Here is a 17667-nt window from a genome sequence, read left to right as displayed (position 1 = left end):
ACACTTCATATTACGGATATTAAATCCACAGACGAAAAGATAAATATATCTTGAAGCCGAGAGAAGACCAGATAACCGGTTTCATACATTCCATCACATAACCCATCCGTCTCAATCCTACCTCGGTTATAAATGAAGTAAGAATCTAATAATTCTCTGTGCCCATGCCCATGATAATCACGGAACCTCATCATCATCATCATCATCTCCTTGGCTGAGAATCTTCAGTCAGAGCAGACCAAATGAATTCAATTGAACAAACTTGGAAAGATAGATGAGAAGTACAAGACAGAGGCGTGTTCAGATACTTCCTTGCGAAAGACTTGAATTCGAATTCACTATATAAGAGTTACATACTTACTGGCAAGGTGAAGGTCACGAATGTTGAAAAGATATAAAAACGGACTACGGACAGGTAACAGTTGGATTTGTGGGGTTTGTTGATGGTATCTTTGTTGGTATGTTATTTAGGATGTTGAAATTCGACACGTGCTCTTCATTGAAGATGGAAGAAGAGACTACTTGAAGTGCAGAGTCTAGTCTTTTTTAAAATCCGATGAATGACTGAAGTGTAGTAACTTATCTTCCTGATTTATATCTACACGTAAGTAGGCCACTTCGCACAATAATTTTGCTAGATCTATGTAGTTACCCCAGATTCTAAATTTAACTGCGCAACATTGCGATGAATCTGAGCCAATCCCATAGAGATTGCTTCCTCCTACTCCTTGTTTTTATTCCGAAGGATTCGATGCAGACTAACTGGACCCTGAAGACCCTCCTTTTCTTACAAGTGGTATTAACTCCAACTAATAAAATCAACTCAAAATTGATTATAATTGTTCAATGAGTGGAACTCAAATTCAAGAAACCATCCCTCCCTCCCTCATTCCCAAATCCTCGACCGTCCCACCTGTAAATAATAACCACAAGGAAAGCACGAATTATAGAGGAAACCTGATACGTTGTGACTACTTTCACGCGTTGACCTGTGATGTATTTTCCTCTAATCTCATTTGAATGGCGCTGGATTGTATGTCACAGACCACATTATAGGTAATTGGGTTAGTGCTATTTCTTCAGACACTGTCTCCAACGGTTCAGTTACGAGGAGATATTGATTCATCAATGCCTGAACTGCACACCATATAAATCCATGCTTCAAGCTTCATTTTACCATAAATAATTTATGAAAAATTTTCCATTTATACCTAAACTATCTTTTTTGATTTGTTTCCCCGTTTGTATTCTTCAGATAAGTTTAGTGAGCATAAAATGTTTATTTATGTATCACTTTAGTATCTTTGGGTTTGCATTTATAATGTCCAAAATTTTAACAATTGAAATTACGATTATTGCTTTCGGTGGACTTATAACTCAGGAGTAAGGCCTGGCTGGTGCCTTTATTGATATGAATGTTGTCATTTGAGAGACATTAAATCTCGAAAGTAACAAATTTTAGTTTGTTGAGGAGCTTTATGGGCTATCTCCGTACTTTTTAAAAATTTGATATGAGAGTTTATTGCATAGTTCAAAGGAAATGTTAACCTTTGTTGTTGAGATTTCTATATCTAAAATTCCATAGCGATTCTTGCGAGATGCAACGAAAGTATATTTATAGTGATAAGCCATGACTAGGAAAATTCGTTGATATATTTACATACAACCTGATCACAGAAGGCAGAAAAAGTATACCATTAAGTTAGCCGTTGTACGCGACTGCAGGGATTCTGAAGCTGCATACCACAGGCTCTCGGTAACCTTCCGCACGCCGCATGATGCGAATCATTTTAGGTCCATAAATAGATACAGGACGCACGAAATCATGAAAAGAGGGACGCATACGGCTAGGGTTTCGTACCAGGGCAGAGGCAACTCATCAGATGCTGCCTCATCCAAAGTATATCTAATAAGCAATACCCACACTAAAATGCCCCGACTTGCAAATGTATTGCGGAAACTTATCTGTACATATGATCGGCGCTAAAGAAGGACAGCCCGTAATCTTCGTCACTTATCAGTCGTGGGATCAATAGTTGCAAAACATTTATATACCTCATACAAGAACCGTGGGTTGTTGGTGGGGCAGTCAGGGGCCTAAACTTCCAACATGCTGACCTATTGTATGCCAATGGAAGCGATCGACCCCGCACCTGCATGGTAGTCTCCAAAGTCTTCCAGGCTAACCTGGTTAACGACCTATGTGATGGCGACACCACATCGGTTAAGCTAACCATTAAAAGTCAACAGGGAGATAAAGATATACTATGGTGCTCTGCATATTTCCCCTACGACGCAGAAGACGTTCCCAGTGGAACATTCATCAGAGCTATCCAATATGCCAAAAGTAGAGGCATGGGGATAATAGCAGGATGTGATGTCAACGCTCACCACATATGCTGGGGAAGTTCGAACATCAATACAAGAGGATCGAGACTACTGGAGTATCTAGCAGGAACCGACTTCCAGATCCTAAATGTGGGTAATGAACCCACTTTCTTCAACGTGGTCAGGCGAGTGGTCATCGACATCACGGTGGCATCTCCTGACATCGCGGCTCTGATCGGAGAGTGGAGAGTATCAAACGATATCACACTCTCGGATCACAGACGCATTGATTTCGTTATGGGCATGGATCCACCTCCACCCACTCCATTTCGGAATCCGAGGAAGACAGATTGGGTAATGTATCAAACAGAATTGAGCGCCGAGTCATGATCCCTGGGAAGCGCATCAAATCCATTGCTGGAATTGAGAAGACAACCCAGATGATCACAACTAGCATGAGAGAAGCTTTCGAAGAAAGCTGTCCACTCAAGATGCCAAAGAAGGGTAAAACACCATGGTGGAACTCGGATTTGGCAAAACAGAGGAGAACGAAAAGGATGCTCCTCAATCGTGCTCTGAAGGGTGAATCAAGCACTAGCTGGAATCGCTATAAAGAGGCACAGAAGGCTCTAAAGAAGAGCATAAGATCGGCTAAACGATCATCTTGGAGACGCTTTTGCGAAGAGACTAACTCTCTTGAGGCAACCTCAAAGCTGAAGCGGATTCTGGTTAAAGAACGTAGCCAGAAACTCGGTTATTTACGTTTACAGAATGGGAAGTACACAGAAAGCGATGAAGAAACGGCAAATCATTTGCTTGAAGTACACTTCCCAGGCAGCATCCAAAATCTAATCTCGGGGCCAACAGGTGCATACAGCCCTCAACCGAGAGACTGGAATCTGGCATGCAAAGTAGTATCACTGGAGCGGGTGAAATGGGCATTTAACTCGTTCCATAGATACAAGTCTGCAGGTCCGGATGGCATCATCCCTGCGCTAGTAATAGAAGGAATGAATCCCATGGGTCTACATATTCGGAATATATATCGCGCATGCCTAGCACACGCTTATATTCCAATTAAATGGCGTGATGTGAAGGTATTGTTCATTCCCAAACCAGGAAAACCCACCTACACAGACGCAAAAAGCTTTCGACCGATCAGCCTAACATCCTTTCTGCTAAAAGGACTAGAAAGACTAGTAGATCGGTTCATAAGGGATACACACATTCCTAAATGGCCACTTCACCATAGGCAACACGCCTACCAGAAAGGCAAATCCACGGAGACAGCACTCCATGAAGTTACGGCAAAAATTGAAAAGACGATGTCCGAAAAAGTATACGCCTTAGGCGCATTCATGGACATCGAAGGTGCCTTCAATTATGTCTCATATGCGGCAATTTGTGATGCGGCAAGACAGCATGGAATCGAACCGCTGCTAATCAGTTGGATCCTTCACATGCTAGAGTGGAGAAAAATCCACATATCGGTCGGCCAGAAGTCTATTGAAGCAGGATGTCTCAGGGGCTGCCCACAGGGAGGGGTTCTCTCTCCACTGTTATGGCTCTTGGTGATGGATAGCCTGCTGTGGCTCCTGGAGGACAAAAAAGTCTTCGCGCAAGCATTTGCGGACGACCTAGCCGTAATAATTACCGGCAAGTTTGCGGACACAGTATGTGACCGCTTGAATGCAACTCTGCATGTAATCCACAGCTGGTGCCTCCGCAATGGACTCACGGTGAACGCTAGGAAGACTGAACTAGTTATGTTCACTAGGAACGTCAGGTGGGGTAGCTATACGCTACCCACCTTAGCAGGGGCGGAAATCCAGCTGGCGCAAACAGTCAAGTACTTAGGAGTACATTTCGACTCCAAGTTAACGTGGAAGCATCATATCCAGGAGCAATATCAGAAATCCTGCAGAATGCGATAGGTAGGACCTGGGGACTTTCACCTAAATTGATACACTGGATGTACACATCCATAATAAAACCCATTTTGATGTATGCATGCATCGTCTGGTGGCCAAGACTGAACTTTGCTAACAGTAGGAAACTGCTAACGCAGATTCAGAGACTTGGTTACCTAAGTATTACTGGAGCAATGAGTACTACGCCGACTGCAGCACTTGAAGCTATCCTTAATTTACCCCCAATTCACTTGTAGGTGAAACGGAAAGCGGCCAACGACGCATCTAGGCTCGATACCATTGGGGCGTGGAAAGGCGGCCAATCCAACGGGCATGCGTCTATCTGGAAATTCCTTGAGAAACATCCGGTAGCCCTGATGCCGACCGATCATATGGTTTCCAGATTCGTCTTTGAAAAGACATATACTGTCGTAATCACCGAAAGAGAAGAATGGTCGACAAGTGGCCATGAGTCTTTTCAGATTACAGACCTAATAATCTTCACCGACGGGTCAGTCATGGAGGATGGATCAGGTGCAGGTGTGTTCTCGGAGAATCCGATTATAGAACTGGCCCGACCTCTCGGAAAAATGACGACCATATTCCAGGCGGAGATATATGCCATTTCATTGGCAGCAGAAGAATGTCTGCGACAGAAGTGGAGGGGTCGCACCATTCGAATCTGTTCCGACAGTCGGGCGGCATTATCAGCGCTAAATGGCAATAACATATCAAGCAAGTTGGTGTGGAGTTGTCATCAGGTGCTGCTGAAACTTGGCCGACTGAACGAAACATTCCTGATGTGGGTGCCGGGGCACTCTAACATCGCCGGCAATGAGGAGGCTGACAGACTAGCTCGCCGAGGGTCTGGATCCACAATGGTGGGGCCAGAACCAGCTCTTGGAATCCGACCATCTACTGTCAAGTCTACTCTGAAGAGCGAAATTGCAAAGATTCACGCAACCGAGTGGAAAAATTTGGACTCTTGACGGCAAGCGAAAATCCTTGTGAAGGAGCCTAGAGCCACTAGAGCGGCATTTTTGTTGTCTCTTAAGAAGTCGGACATGAAAACCCTGGTAGGGCTTTTGACGGGACACTAGGCCTTAAACTACCATATGGAAAAGATTGGGGTAGTGGTTTCGGCTGTGTGCAGCCAATGTGATGAGGAGGAGGAGACGGCCCTGCACTTTTTATGCAGCTGCCCGGCATCCTCAGATCTCAGACGAAGACACCTTGGCAAGGTTTTCTTCAATGAAGAATCTGCACACTCTCTGCCTCTGGAGAATGTTCTCAGATTCGCTAAAGCCTGCGAACACCGTAGGCGGGAAGCCATTGAATAGGCAACTACGGGGATAGTACAATGGGCCTAATAATGGCCTGAGTGCTCGGGGCTGCGGCTCCCCCCAGTTAACTAAACTAACTAACTAACTTCTCCTCTATCTTGCTAGGCTCTATCTTGAAAATCGTGCTCGGCCGATCAAAGAGGAATATTTACTGAACAAATGAAAAAACAAGCCGAGAACCCGCAAGCTGGATGCTCTAGGTATGAAAGGTTTTGTGTATCTCTTTTATGAAGACATTTGAGTGTGCATTTGTCCTGTTACATTCTGTAGCACGTAATATATGCGTATATTACGTGAGAATATCCACCTTCAAGTGATACTGATATTCTAAGCCTAAATTTTGCAAGGAAGTGACAGCTTTGACCTATTATAATTTTGTTAGTAATAACGCGATTTCCACCAAACTTGGCAGGATCATGCTCCATATGCTAGCCTATGTTGGTGCAAAATGTGGTGCTAGAATCAACTTGAGGGGGGTTCTGCAGCCAGTTACTAAAAATAATAGTAATATACTATTATTTACTTCTACTATTTCGGAGCCTAAACACCATATAGCGGAAGCCTCTTGATTTTGCTTAGATAGGGTTCGATAGTTTCGGAGAATGGGTCCGTTAAAGAAATGATCAATTTCGACCCCTTCACTCCCAACTTTTCCAACAAATGTCAAATTTAAGACCGACCTCGGAAAGTAGTAGCCCCCTATGTTTGGTGAAAAAAATTGAGTCGATTCGATAAATATTTCTAGTGAAAGGTTACAAGCAAGTCCAAACAAGCCGGGAAACCGGAAGCTGGACGCTTCAGGTACGAAAGGTTTTGTGTATTTCTTAATACGTAGCACGTAATATATCCATATATTATGTGAAAGTATCTACTTTCGGGTGATATTGACATTCATAGTCTTCAATTTTCAAAGAAGCAACAAATTTGAGGTATTATAACTTTGTTAGTAATGGTGCGATTTCCACCAAACTTGGTAAGATCATGCTCTATATTATAGCCTATATCACTACAAAAGTTCATGGTACCAGGATGAACTTAAGGGGGGTTTCTAACCAATTACAAAAAATTGTAGTAATATACTATTATTAACTTTATTTAAACAGATATCGGCATGGAAGGTATTTCGGAGCCCAGGCACCATATAGTGGCAGCCTCCTGATTTTTTTCAGATTTTTCGGTTTAGTAGTTTCTGAGAATGCCCCCCTTAAAGAAGTGATCACTTTCAACCCCCCGCGCTCCCCACCCTTCCAACGAATGGCAAAACCAAGTACGGCTTGGAAAAGTACTAATCGAGACCTTCAATTTGATACCCCATATGACTATATTAGATGAAAAAAAATTTTACACCCCCCTTTTGCATGTATAGGGACCCCCCCTTAAATTCGATGTAAAAGGATGTAATTCACTGTATGCGTGAGCGTTCACAGTTCCCACCTTTCTATCAAATTTGGTGTCAATCGCTATAACCGTCTTCGAGAAAAATGCGTGTGACGGACAGACAGACAGACAGACAGACAGACGGACAGACATACAGACAGACAGTAAACCGATTTTAATAAGGTTTTGTGTTTACACAAAACCTTAAAAAGGTAACTTTTGGGAAATCACGTTTAAAAACAACTCGGGAAACTGGAAACAGGACGCTTCAGGTATGAAAGGTTTTGTGTATTTCCTTGAGTGTGCATTTTTCCCATTAGTACGTAGCACGTAATATATGCATACATCATATGAGAATGTCCAGTTTCGGGTGATATTTACATTTAAAATTTTGAATTTGCAATGGAACGACAACTTTCTACATTCGACTATGATATCTACTTTAGAAGTCGATTTAAAGACCTCTGGAAGCTCATTCTCATTATATTATCAAATAATAAATTGAGAAGGCGCGTTGGCATCACAAAAATAGACGCAGATGCGTATCTATATTCTCATGTGCTGGCTAATCCTGTAAGGTACCTTTGTAACCTCCTCTCTTTTTAACGCTTTGTTTGCAAAACAAAATCTTATTAAAATCTGTTCAATGTCTGTCTGTCCGTCTGTCTGTTTTTGTGAAAAGCATCGAAAGCCACAGTGTGGGACTTTAAACCACTAAAACCACCTTTCCTCACCCACTATGCCCCACGGAACTATCTAGAGACATTACATCGTGGGCGGGCTACAGCCCTATCGGCTACGTTGAGAATTGTTCGCTCCCTCCTGCTTTTTCGTAAGCGCTCTAGTCTTCGAAGCTCCTCCTGAATACAGCTGATGGTGCGTTTCACATTTCTTGAGACTCAAGCATTTGCAGAACGATCGTTAACACTTGTAATTGTCTTGTCAAGAGAAGTCGAAGCTGTATGTGCTCCGGGTCCTCGTATTCGTTTATACACTCAAGACAGAACGGAGAGTCATCATGCCCAACATGATGTAAATACCTGCGTATCTACCATGTCCAGTTAGAAATTGGGTCAGCTGATAGTGGGCATATCCATGGCTGCCCGTAATCCAACACTAGATAATGGGAATCAGCCTGTACGTCTACCTCCCCTTTCTTCTCGCGCTTTCCAATTTATAGTGTTTGGATCTCCTCAGCTAAAATACCAATGGACACCATTCCCGCGACTACGAAAGCTGCTTCTTTTGACGTTGTTCGGAATGCGGTAGCGACTCTTAACGCACTTAGGCGATATACTGAAGATAATTTTCTCCTATACGCCTGAACATTAAGGACTTTTGTCCAAACGGGTGCTGCATGTAGTAAAATGGACGAAGACACTCTGGCTAGCAACAGGCTCCTCGGTGGTTTGGGTCCTCCAATATTGGGCACCATCCCACTTAATACACCTAGAACTTTCGTTGCTTTCTCGCCCGCGTAGCTCAAGTGTTTCTTAAAGGTCAATCGATGATCCAGCATAACGCCGAAGTATTTGATGAAACCCTTGGACTCTTTCACATGCTGCCCCATACAAAACCGTAGAGTTTCTTTCAGTTTACGTCCTCTGACCAATACAGCCTCAGTTTTGTGTTCCGCTAAATCTAATCTATGTGATACCAACCAATCCTTAATGAGCCTAACCGATTTCTCACATGCCCAGATAACATCCTCCAGGTGTTTGTCCGCTACAACAATTGCGATGTCGTCTGCATAGCCGATAAGGGTAGCTTGTCGCGGAAGTTTGATTCGCAGTACATGGTCATACATCACGTTCCATAGTAGTGGGCGCAACACTGATCCTTGAGACACTCCGCGGGTTATCAAATATTCAACTGGGCCTACGTCGGTGTCGTAGAGGAGCTTTCTATCCACGAAATAATTCCTGATGATTAGCTGACTGATAGCAGGATACATTCAGTTGATTTGGATCTGCCCGTCTGTCCGTGTGCTCGTCTGTCTGTCTGTCACACCCAACTTACTCTGTCACACCGGGTCTGTCACACCCGATTGTCACGAAATTTGGTGAGAACCAGTGTTCTCTCTCGAATAGCACTTTCCGAAACTGATCTTATTTCTGATGTGCCCCAAAAAGTTAATGGGTATTGTATTCTTAGCTACATATGTACGATAGGAAAATCATGCATAAGGAGTTTCCCACAAAAGATGAATACAAAACCCTTATAACCTAAGCGCCCAGCTTCCGGTATGCTGACTTGTTTACCATGTTGACATATGCAATCTCTGGAGTCCACAGAAAGACTTCCTATTTCATTTAATTTTTTTACTAGTACATCAAGGTACACCTTTACGGTTTTGTGTAAATGACATCTACATTGAACTGAAAGTGAAGGTTTTCTCACCCACGCAAAAGAGGGGTGTACATTTTTTTCCACCAAATATAACCATACAGAGCCTCAAATGGAAAAGCTTGATTAGTACTCTGTGGAAGAAAGTTTTAATTTTTACAGCCGCTGTAGAGTGGTGGGGGGGGGCGGATTTGAAAGATTGTAATGATTAAATTTGATTTGGCTATGGTCAACTTCTATCTATTCATCGACTTTAAAGCCGCCTATAATAGCATAGCCAGGGTAAAACTGTACACGGCCATGAGAGAATTCGGTATCCCAACGAAATTAATAAGACTGACTAGGCTGACCCTGACCAATGTGCGAGGCCAGATAAAAGCAGCAGGATCAATCTCAAGACCATTCGACCTCAACAACGGTCTACGACAAGGGGATGCCCTATCATGCATCCTCTTTAACCTGGCCCTCGAGGAAGTGATCCGTGATGCTGAAGTAAATGCAAGAGGTACGATCCTCTTTAACTCCACCTAAATACTGACCTATGCTGACGATATCGACATCATGGGAAGAACCATCCATACAAACTGCCTTCATCCAGATTGAGCAGGCGGCGCGGGATCTTGGGCTGCACATGAATGAAGGCAAGACAAAATATATGATCAACTAACAACATCAAACCGCACTGGTAAACGGGAAGAATAAAGGTAGGAGAATACAACTTTGAGACCGTTGATAATTTTTCCTGTCTAGGGTCGAAAATCACAACCGATAACAGCTACAATGATGAAATCCGCGGACGGTTGTTGTCAGCCAACTGAGCCTATTTCAGCTTACAAAGACTGTTCCGCTCGAAAGTCTCACCATAGGATCAAAGCTCTTACTGTACAAGACAATGATCTTGCCAGTCCTCATGTATTCCTCGGAAACTTGGGTTCTTAGCAAGAAGAATTGCGAACTCTTAGCCGCATTCGAAAGAAGAATCCTCTGAAGAATTTTTGGGGAATTGATTGCAAAGGATCTAATAAAGATATCGGCACAGATTCTTCTTCTATTGAAAGACACGCCCTTCTACTTTCACACTATATTTTTGAACAATTGCAAAATTGAATTCCGCGACAGAGGTGTCACTTTTGTTTGACATCGACCATATGGGTTATCTGAAATAAAAAATAATGCAATTTTGAAAAAAAACCAACTTCGTATCGAATTTTCGGACTTTTGGGGGCTGTAAAAATGAAAAAAAAATTAAAAATCGTGCCGGGCCGATCAGAAGAGAATGTTCACTTATCAAATGGAAAAAAATGGGTCAATTCGATAAATTCTTATTATATTTGTAGTGAAAGGCATACAAGCAAATCTGAAAAAGTTAACTTTTGGGAAATCGCATTTAAAGATAAACAAGTCGGGAAACCGAAAGCTGGACGCTTCAGGTACGAAAGGTTTTGTGTACTTCTTAGTACGTAGCACGTAATATATCCATATATTATGTGAGGGTATCCACTTTCGGGTGATATTGACATTCATAGTCTTCAATTTTCAAAGAATCAACAAATGTGAGGTATTATAACTTTGTTAGCAAAAGTGCGATTTCCACCAAACTTGGTAAGATTTCGTGGTACTAGGATGAACTTAAGGGGGGTTTCTAACCAATTACAAAAAATTGTAGTAATATACTATTATTAACTTTATTTAAACAGATATCGGCATGGAAGGTATTTCGGAGCCCAGGCACCACATAGTGGCAGCCTCCTGATTTTTTTCAGATTTTTCGGTTTGGTAGTTTCTGAGAATGGCCCCCAGAAGAAGTGATCACTGTCAACCCGCCGCGCTCCCCACCCTTCCAACGAATGTCAAAACTAAGATCGGCTTTGAAAAGTACTAATCGAGACCTTTAATTTGATACCCGCACATGACTATATTTGATGAAAAAAAATTTTACATCCCCCTTTTGCATATATGAGGACCTCCCCCCCCCTTAAATTCGACGTAAAAGGATGTAATTCACTGTATGCGTGAGCGTTCACAGTTCCCACCTTTCTACCAAATTTGGTGTCAATCGCTATAATCGTCTCCGAGAAAAATGCGTGTGACGGACAGACAGACAGTAAACCGATTTTAATAAGGTTTTGTGTTTACACAAAACCTTAAAAAACGGTGTAAAACTTGATTGGGGTACTTACACATTAATCTGCTATATCAGAGCCATAAAGCTCACCCTCCTTATCCCAAATTTGCTCCGGGTTGTCCACATTCCTCTCTCTCTGGGCCCTTTTTGCTGCGTCACTGACTCTACGCTCGGAGTGGTCTATGCGGTTTTCGTCGAGTAGAGCGGCGTACGTTCCAGCGTGAGATCCCAATGTGAGGTGATCCCCATGATTTCCATGGTTTGATGAATCGATGAAAATCTTTGGTTGAAGATCATCACCGCCAGGAAAGCCGAAACTTCGATTACCTGTCTCCCCGAATGCAAATGTTTGCGAAACAAGCTCCAAAGCCTAAGCATCTTTCCAGTAAATCATCTTGAGAGACTTTCATAAATCGGTTCCAGTAGTTTGACTGATTATGGTGATGATTTATGGGCACTTTGTCATGATTGAAAATCTCTAAAGTTCCCTTGGTCTCGGCCTGACGCCACTTGCATCAACTATCTTTGCCGGGGGAGCATTTGGAATTTTGGGGGTTTTCATCTGATGAGGAGCAGTGCTCCAAAGAAGCCCAAATCGGCGGTTCTATGAATCGCAAGTCCATAGAATTTTGTGATCGGTCCAATAAGCTGATCAGTCAACTTCCCCTGACCATTTCCACCTTCTTTATATTCTTTTTTGTTCATTTTTCGTAGTCGTGACCCCATATGCTTCTCAACATGACTGAAGCACTATTTTTTTTACAATTACCTCGTGCTCATACGACCGTGAATCGAGAATTCCTTTGAAAGGCGTAGTGTCCAATTTCCAGTTTTCCCGAACTTCCTTCATGATTGATGGAACAATCTTCCTCGTGATCTGCGAACCACTCTTCAAATTCATCAGAATTTTCGTCCATCACTGCTTTTTGATTGCTGCACAATTGACCAATACTAGATTTGATAAGCGTGTCAAGTGCTTTCCCGCTGTAACTCCCAACAGTCGTAGCAACGCCAAACAACGAAACGGTGAGGTCCTCGGCCACGTTCCCGTGCGATGAATTGAGCTCCTTCTCCTCATTTACAACCATCCGTAACACGGCGCCATAAACTCGTCCAACTATATTGACATTCTCAAGGCACGCCTAATAAGTACCAATCGCGATTCCCCCACAAATGTTCATAAGCCCCAAAAATTTATTTAAACCCCCTTTGTCCACCGCCTGTTTTTCAACTTTCGCGCCGACGCGCTTGTATACTCTGTACGATTCTCAGTAAAAAAAAGGCTGTTATTTGCTTTCTTCTTCGTCCGCCCAGCCACGCAACTATAGCCCTTCTTGTCCTTGTATTTCGAATCCATATCAGGACAAAAAAACCCGGAAAAATAAAAATTTTACGAAATTGGACGAACACGAAACTCGTTTCAACACTGAATGTAGTTATAAGGATCTATAAATGGAGAAGGGACTGTGCGACCGCGTCCTTTTCAGACGCATGAAAAAGCCGGAGATGGGTACTTTCGAGACCCCAAAAACCTGGGAAGGAATATGTTGTGTAGAACCTCCCCTTAAGATATTCCACTATAAAAAATGTCATTTCGAGAGAGGGACTGAGGGTTTTTTTTTTCACACCAGCCTCCTGTCAGGTTGTGAGCTGTGTTCGCGGCCGTTCAACGCGTTGGCAGAGGCGAATTCACCATGCCAATGCGCTCGTGGTTCACGCCTTCCATGTGCCGCCACAATACTATTGCCTATTGTTGGCTATCCAGCATTCTCAGCACTCTACCTTCATTCAAATTTCAGAAATGGTATAATATTTTGAAATCCATAAATATATGTTTTCAGTCCAGTTTCCATCGAGAAGTACGTGAAGCCATAGACGACTCAGCTTGGCAATGATAAAGTCTCATGATCCGGTTTCAGTGCTAAAATCGTTGGAATGGTCTTACCTGGATTTATGTTGACCCTCTGAGTTTTCGTTGCTAAATTTTCAAAATGGGACTTGAATTTCATTCTTTGGTCAACCATGGCTCCTAGATATTTAAGCGTTGGCTGCAACTGCATGGTGTGTTCACCAATCCTGATCTCTATCCACGATTGCTTCCTTCGCTTGGTGATCAAAACTACATCGGCTTTATGCTCTGCGAGCGTCAGATCTGCTTCCTCTAGCCAAGATCTGATTTTAAAAATTGCCTGGTTTGTGATTACTTCGATTTCATTAATATCTTCTGCCACGATAGTCACTCTGATCTTGTCTGCGAAGCCAATGATTGTCACTCCTTCGGGAAGTTCCAACTCTAAAATTCTATCATACATTATTATAGACAGGAGAGAACCGAAGGATCGTTTTGGAACCCCGCAGGTTGTTCTATACATCTTAGGCCAATCGTGTGAAACGTAACACAATAGCCTCTTCCGGAGAAACTCCATAACTATGTATACCAGGTATTTAGGAGTGCCCAATTTCGCTAAAGCCGCAATTATATTGCTTCATTTTGCAGACTTATTGGCCTCCATTGCTTTTTTGACAAATTCCATAACCGCGCTGATCGCATTGACAGTAGATCTTGTCTTTCGGAATCCAAACTGCCTGTCCGAGAGACCACCCTCCTTTTCTGTGATAGACCTATTGAAGATGACCTGCTCGAAAAGTTTTGCCGATGCCGTTTAGCAGGCATATAGGCCTATAAGACGAAGGATCACCCAAAGGTTTATTTGGCTGCGCGGTTAGTACAAGCTCTGTCTGTCTATCAGTCTGTCACACCCGATTTACTCGGAAACAGCTCAACCGATTGTTACGAAATTTGATGAGAACATGTGGTCTGAGAACATGTGTTAAGTTTGAAGGGGCTCTCCATACATGCGAAAAGGGGGTGAAATTTTTTTTTAGCTGAATATGTTCATTTGGGATATCAAATGAAAGGACTACATCCGGTTCTGATATCTGCACAAATAAAGTTACTAATAGTATATTACCATGTTTTAGAAATTTACGGGGAAACCCCCCTTAAGTTCACTCCGAGGTACAAAATTTGGCACCAATTTAGGCGATAATATAAGACATAATTCTGAAAGGTTTGAAGACAATCCAACTATTATTAACAAAGTTATAGAAGTTAATTTTTTGCACCCTAAGACGTGTATGACGTCATCCTCATATAAAGAGAACTTATATGATCGGCGGGGTGTAATAAAGTTTGCGGGGAGTAACCAATATAATAGACTTGTATTATATTTACCTAGCTACTAGCGGTTTTTAATTTACGTATATGCTTTTGTCCACGGAGCAAAGTGAGGATACGTGCGTCAATTTATCAATGCGGTAATAGACAATGTTTGTTTATTAAGGATGAATACAATAGCTGGGGGGGGGGGGTTGCTCATCTATGCAAAGGGGGTGGGGTTTAAACATTTTTCCGCCAAATGTAACTGTACGGAGCATCAAAGGAAAAGGCTTGATTAGTACTTTGTGGCAGAAAGTTTTAATTTTTAAATCCCCTGAAAAAAGCGGATGAGGGGGGGGTTGGATTAGCGAGAGTGTAATAACTAAATTTGTCGCTGGAGACTAGCAAGAGGAGAGATCCATCCAAAAGACAAAAAAGTTGACGAAATTAACTGTGAATGTACTCCCGTAAATACTACTAAGTTCCATCGAAGTCTTCCGTCGACATGCACCTGCTTGCCTTTACCCTAGGCAGGCTCGGGAATGTGGGGGTGTCCGTTGAACACTCCGATGGAGCTTCAGTATTTGCGAGCGAATTTTCATGGTTCATTTCGCTAACTTCTTTTTGAGGTCTCGGGATAGCTCTTCTCTCTTGGTCATCTCCGGCCACACTTTGATCAACGCCAAAGCACATTTAGTCATATTTAGTCAAATGGCGCCCAACGTGGGGCTTCATTACCTGGGTTCCTCTCATCCGTAGCAATAGCGTTTTGACTAAACACGATGTTCATCGAATCGATTTCTCACTTTCACACAGTTTCAACAATCTCGCGAACTAACACCTTCCACCAGGGGAACCTGCAGCTGCCACTGATACCGTTCATAGCTGAAGAACTAATCTATTTCTTCGACCTTCCTTCTTGCCACTCCGGTGCCTCCTGCTTTGGATTCGCCAGGTGAGCTTATAGATTTTCGAGTTGTAGGACCAAGTACCGAAGTTGGTATGCAACCATAGCGGGAAAATGTAAAATTTACCTCTGGGTTAAAGGGAGTAGCCCACATCGGAAGGTTTCAACTAGTTCCGACTCGGACTTGTGTACCGTTTCAGAAAATCCATCGAAACCTTTGGCGGGTTTTTGGAGTCTTTTCCGCATTTGGTCACGCAGACCATAATCTGAACTCTGATCCTTTAAGCGGCAATTCAATCTACCCTGAGACTGGTAATATTGCCAGTGCCAATCAGCGCTCACATGGCTATGTAGCATGTGGGGGTGCTGGCACAACAATCCCAAATTGTCGCTCAGGGTGGATCGCGCTAATGCTTCCACCTGGGACAGGAATCGCTTTACTGTAATTTCGTTGCGTTTTCCCGTGAATTTCACGATTCACGAACTACCGGTCGGCAAATATTGTGCAGCGTGGACGAGGTGGCCATCCAGAGAAGGTTGGCAGCTAAACTGAGGACTGCAAGGGCATGTCAGAAAAATTTATCCCGCGGATGGAAAGGGGACTGGAGCAACCGACGAAGTACTGTGGAATACCGCGTCCTGATGCGGGAAAAAACACCCTTCATGCGAGTCCGGTGATCTCTGCTTCGTCATGGATGCCAGAAAATGCTGGGGTTGCAGCGATAAAGAAACTGTCACTCTGGGTTTAGCTCTCCGTACACTTTTCAGACTGGGACATGATTTTTTCTTGAGTATCATATTTAATCAAGGTGATTACGAAATATTAACAATTTTGTTACCCTTAGTATATGAAACTAGCAAAAGAGGTGCTCAGAAGCTAGGCTAAGGTGGGCAGTGGGAACTTTTAAACCAATGAAATCTCCCGGAGTAGATGGCATTTTCCCAGCACTTATCCAGAGAGGCCTAGGAATTATCTTAGAGTCTCTTCTGAGGGTGGTCAGGGGGAGCATAGCACTGGGTTACATACCAAGGGCATGGAGACGGGCAAAAGTGGTCTTTATTCCGAAAGCGGGTAAAAAGGATCCTTTTCACCCTAAATCTTTCAGACCAATCTGCCTAACATCGTTCGTACTCAAAACGGTGGAGAAGGTCATAGACAACTATATTAGAACTAACGTTCAAAAGCGTAATCCCCTACATCACTGTCAACACGCTTACCGGGCAGGAAGGTCAACTGAAACTGCTCTGTATCAGCTGACAGAGGTACTACGGGACGCCATAGAAGCAAAAGAAATTGCACTGTGCGCGTTTTTGGATATCGAAGGAGCATTCGACAACACATCGCACACAGAGATACAGGATGCCCTGAGCCGCAAAGGAGTGGGAAACACCCTGACACTCTGGATGGGCAAAATGCTAGAAAGCAGACAAATAGAGGTACAAACAGGTACAAATTCTATTATCATGAACACCACTCAAGGCTGTCCACAGGGTGGAGTACTATCGCCGCTGATGTGGAGTATGGTAGTGGATGAACTCCTGGACGTGGTAACTAATACTCGAATACAAGTCCAGGGCTACGCGGACGACATTGTTTTAATCTGTAGGAGCAAATATGAAGATACCCTATGTGATAGAATCCAAACTGGATTAAGGGTTACTAGTGCCTGGTGCAGGAAGATGGGACTGCGGATCAACCCAATCAAAACCACCATAGTACCATTCACTAGGAGGCGTAAGCTGGATCACCTGAAAGCCATAACATTACATGATATGAATGTGAAACGAGAAACTGAGGTCAAATATTTGGAAAATGACTCTGGAAGACACATGTCGGAAACACTTGTCGAAAAGCCACGAGGGCTCTGATGACTTGCAGATCCATAGCAGGAACAAAATGGGGTTGCAGCTCGAAGATACTACTTTGGATATATACTGCAATAGTAAGGCCAATGATTACCTATGGAGCGGTAATCTCGGCAGAAAGAACCCAACTCAGCACACAAGCCAGGGAATTACATAAGCTTCAAAGGTTGGCGTGCCCAACGGCATCCCTGGAGGTCCTTCTGGGATTAACCCCTCTCCATCTGCACATACAGATGCAGGCAAGGAGATCAATATTCAGGATGGCCGGTAGTATGAGTGAGGCGGGGAGCTGCCTAAATCGAAGG

The 17667-nt window shown here is 43.2% G+C and overlaps 2 protein-coding genes across 5 annotated transcripts in view; one reads left to right on the top strand and one right to left on the bottom strand.

Moving 5' to 3' along the window:
* The window catches only part of LOC119648164, a 362867-nt gene that overhangs the window by 129852 nt on the left and 215348 nt on the right, over positions 1-17667 (top strand). The window lies entirely within an intron of this gene.
* On the bottom strand, positions 8133-8765 carry LOC119648629. The gene has a single exon (XM_038050398.1). The coding sequence runs from the start codon at positions 8763-8765 to the stop codon at positions 8133-8135; it is 633 nt and encodes a 210-aa protein (XP_037906326.1).

This window comes from Hermetia illucens, chromosome 2, assembly GCF_905115235.1.
Source record: "Hermetia illucens chromosome 2, iHerIll2.2.curated.20191125, whole genome shotgun sequence".
NCBI classification, from domain to species: Eukaryota; Metazoa; Arthropoda; class Insecta; order Diptera; family Stratiomyidae; genus Hermetia; species Hermetia illucens.
This window is presented reverse-complemented; position numbering and strand designations above follow the sequence as displayed.

Excerpts from the sequence above, each read along its gene's own strand:
- LOC119648629 (XM_038050398.1), bottom strand. The coding sequence starts at position 8,765 with ATGTATGACCATGTACTGCGAATCAAACTTCCGCGACAAGCTACCCTT.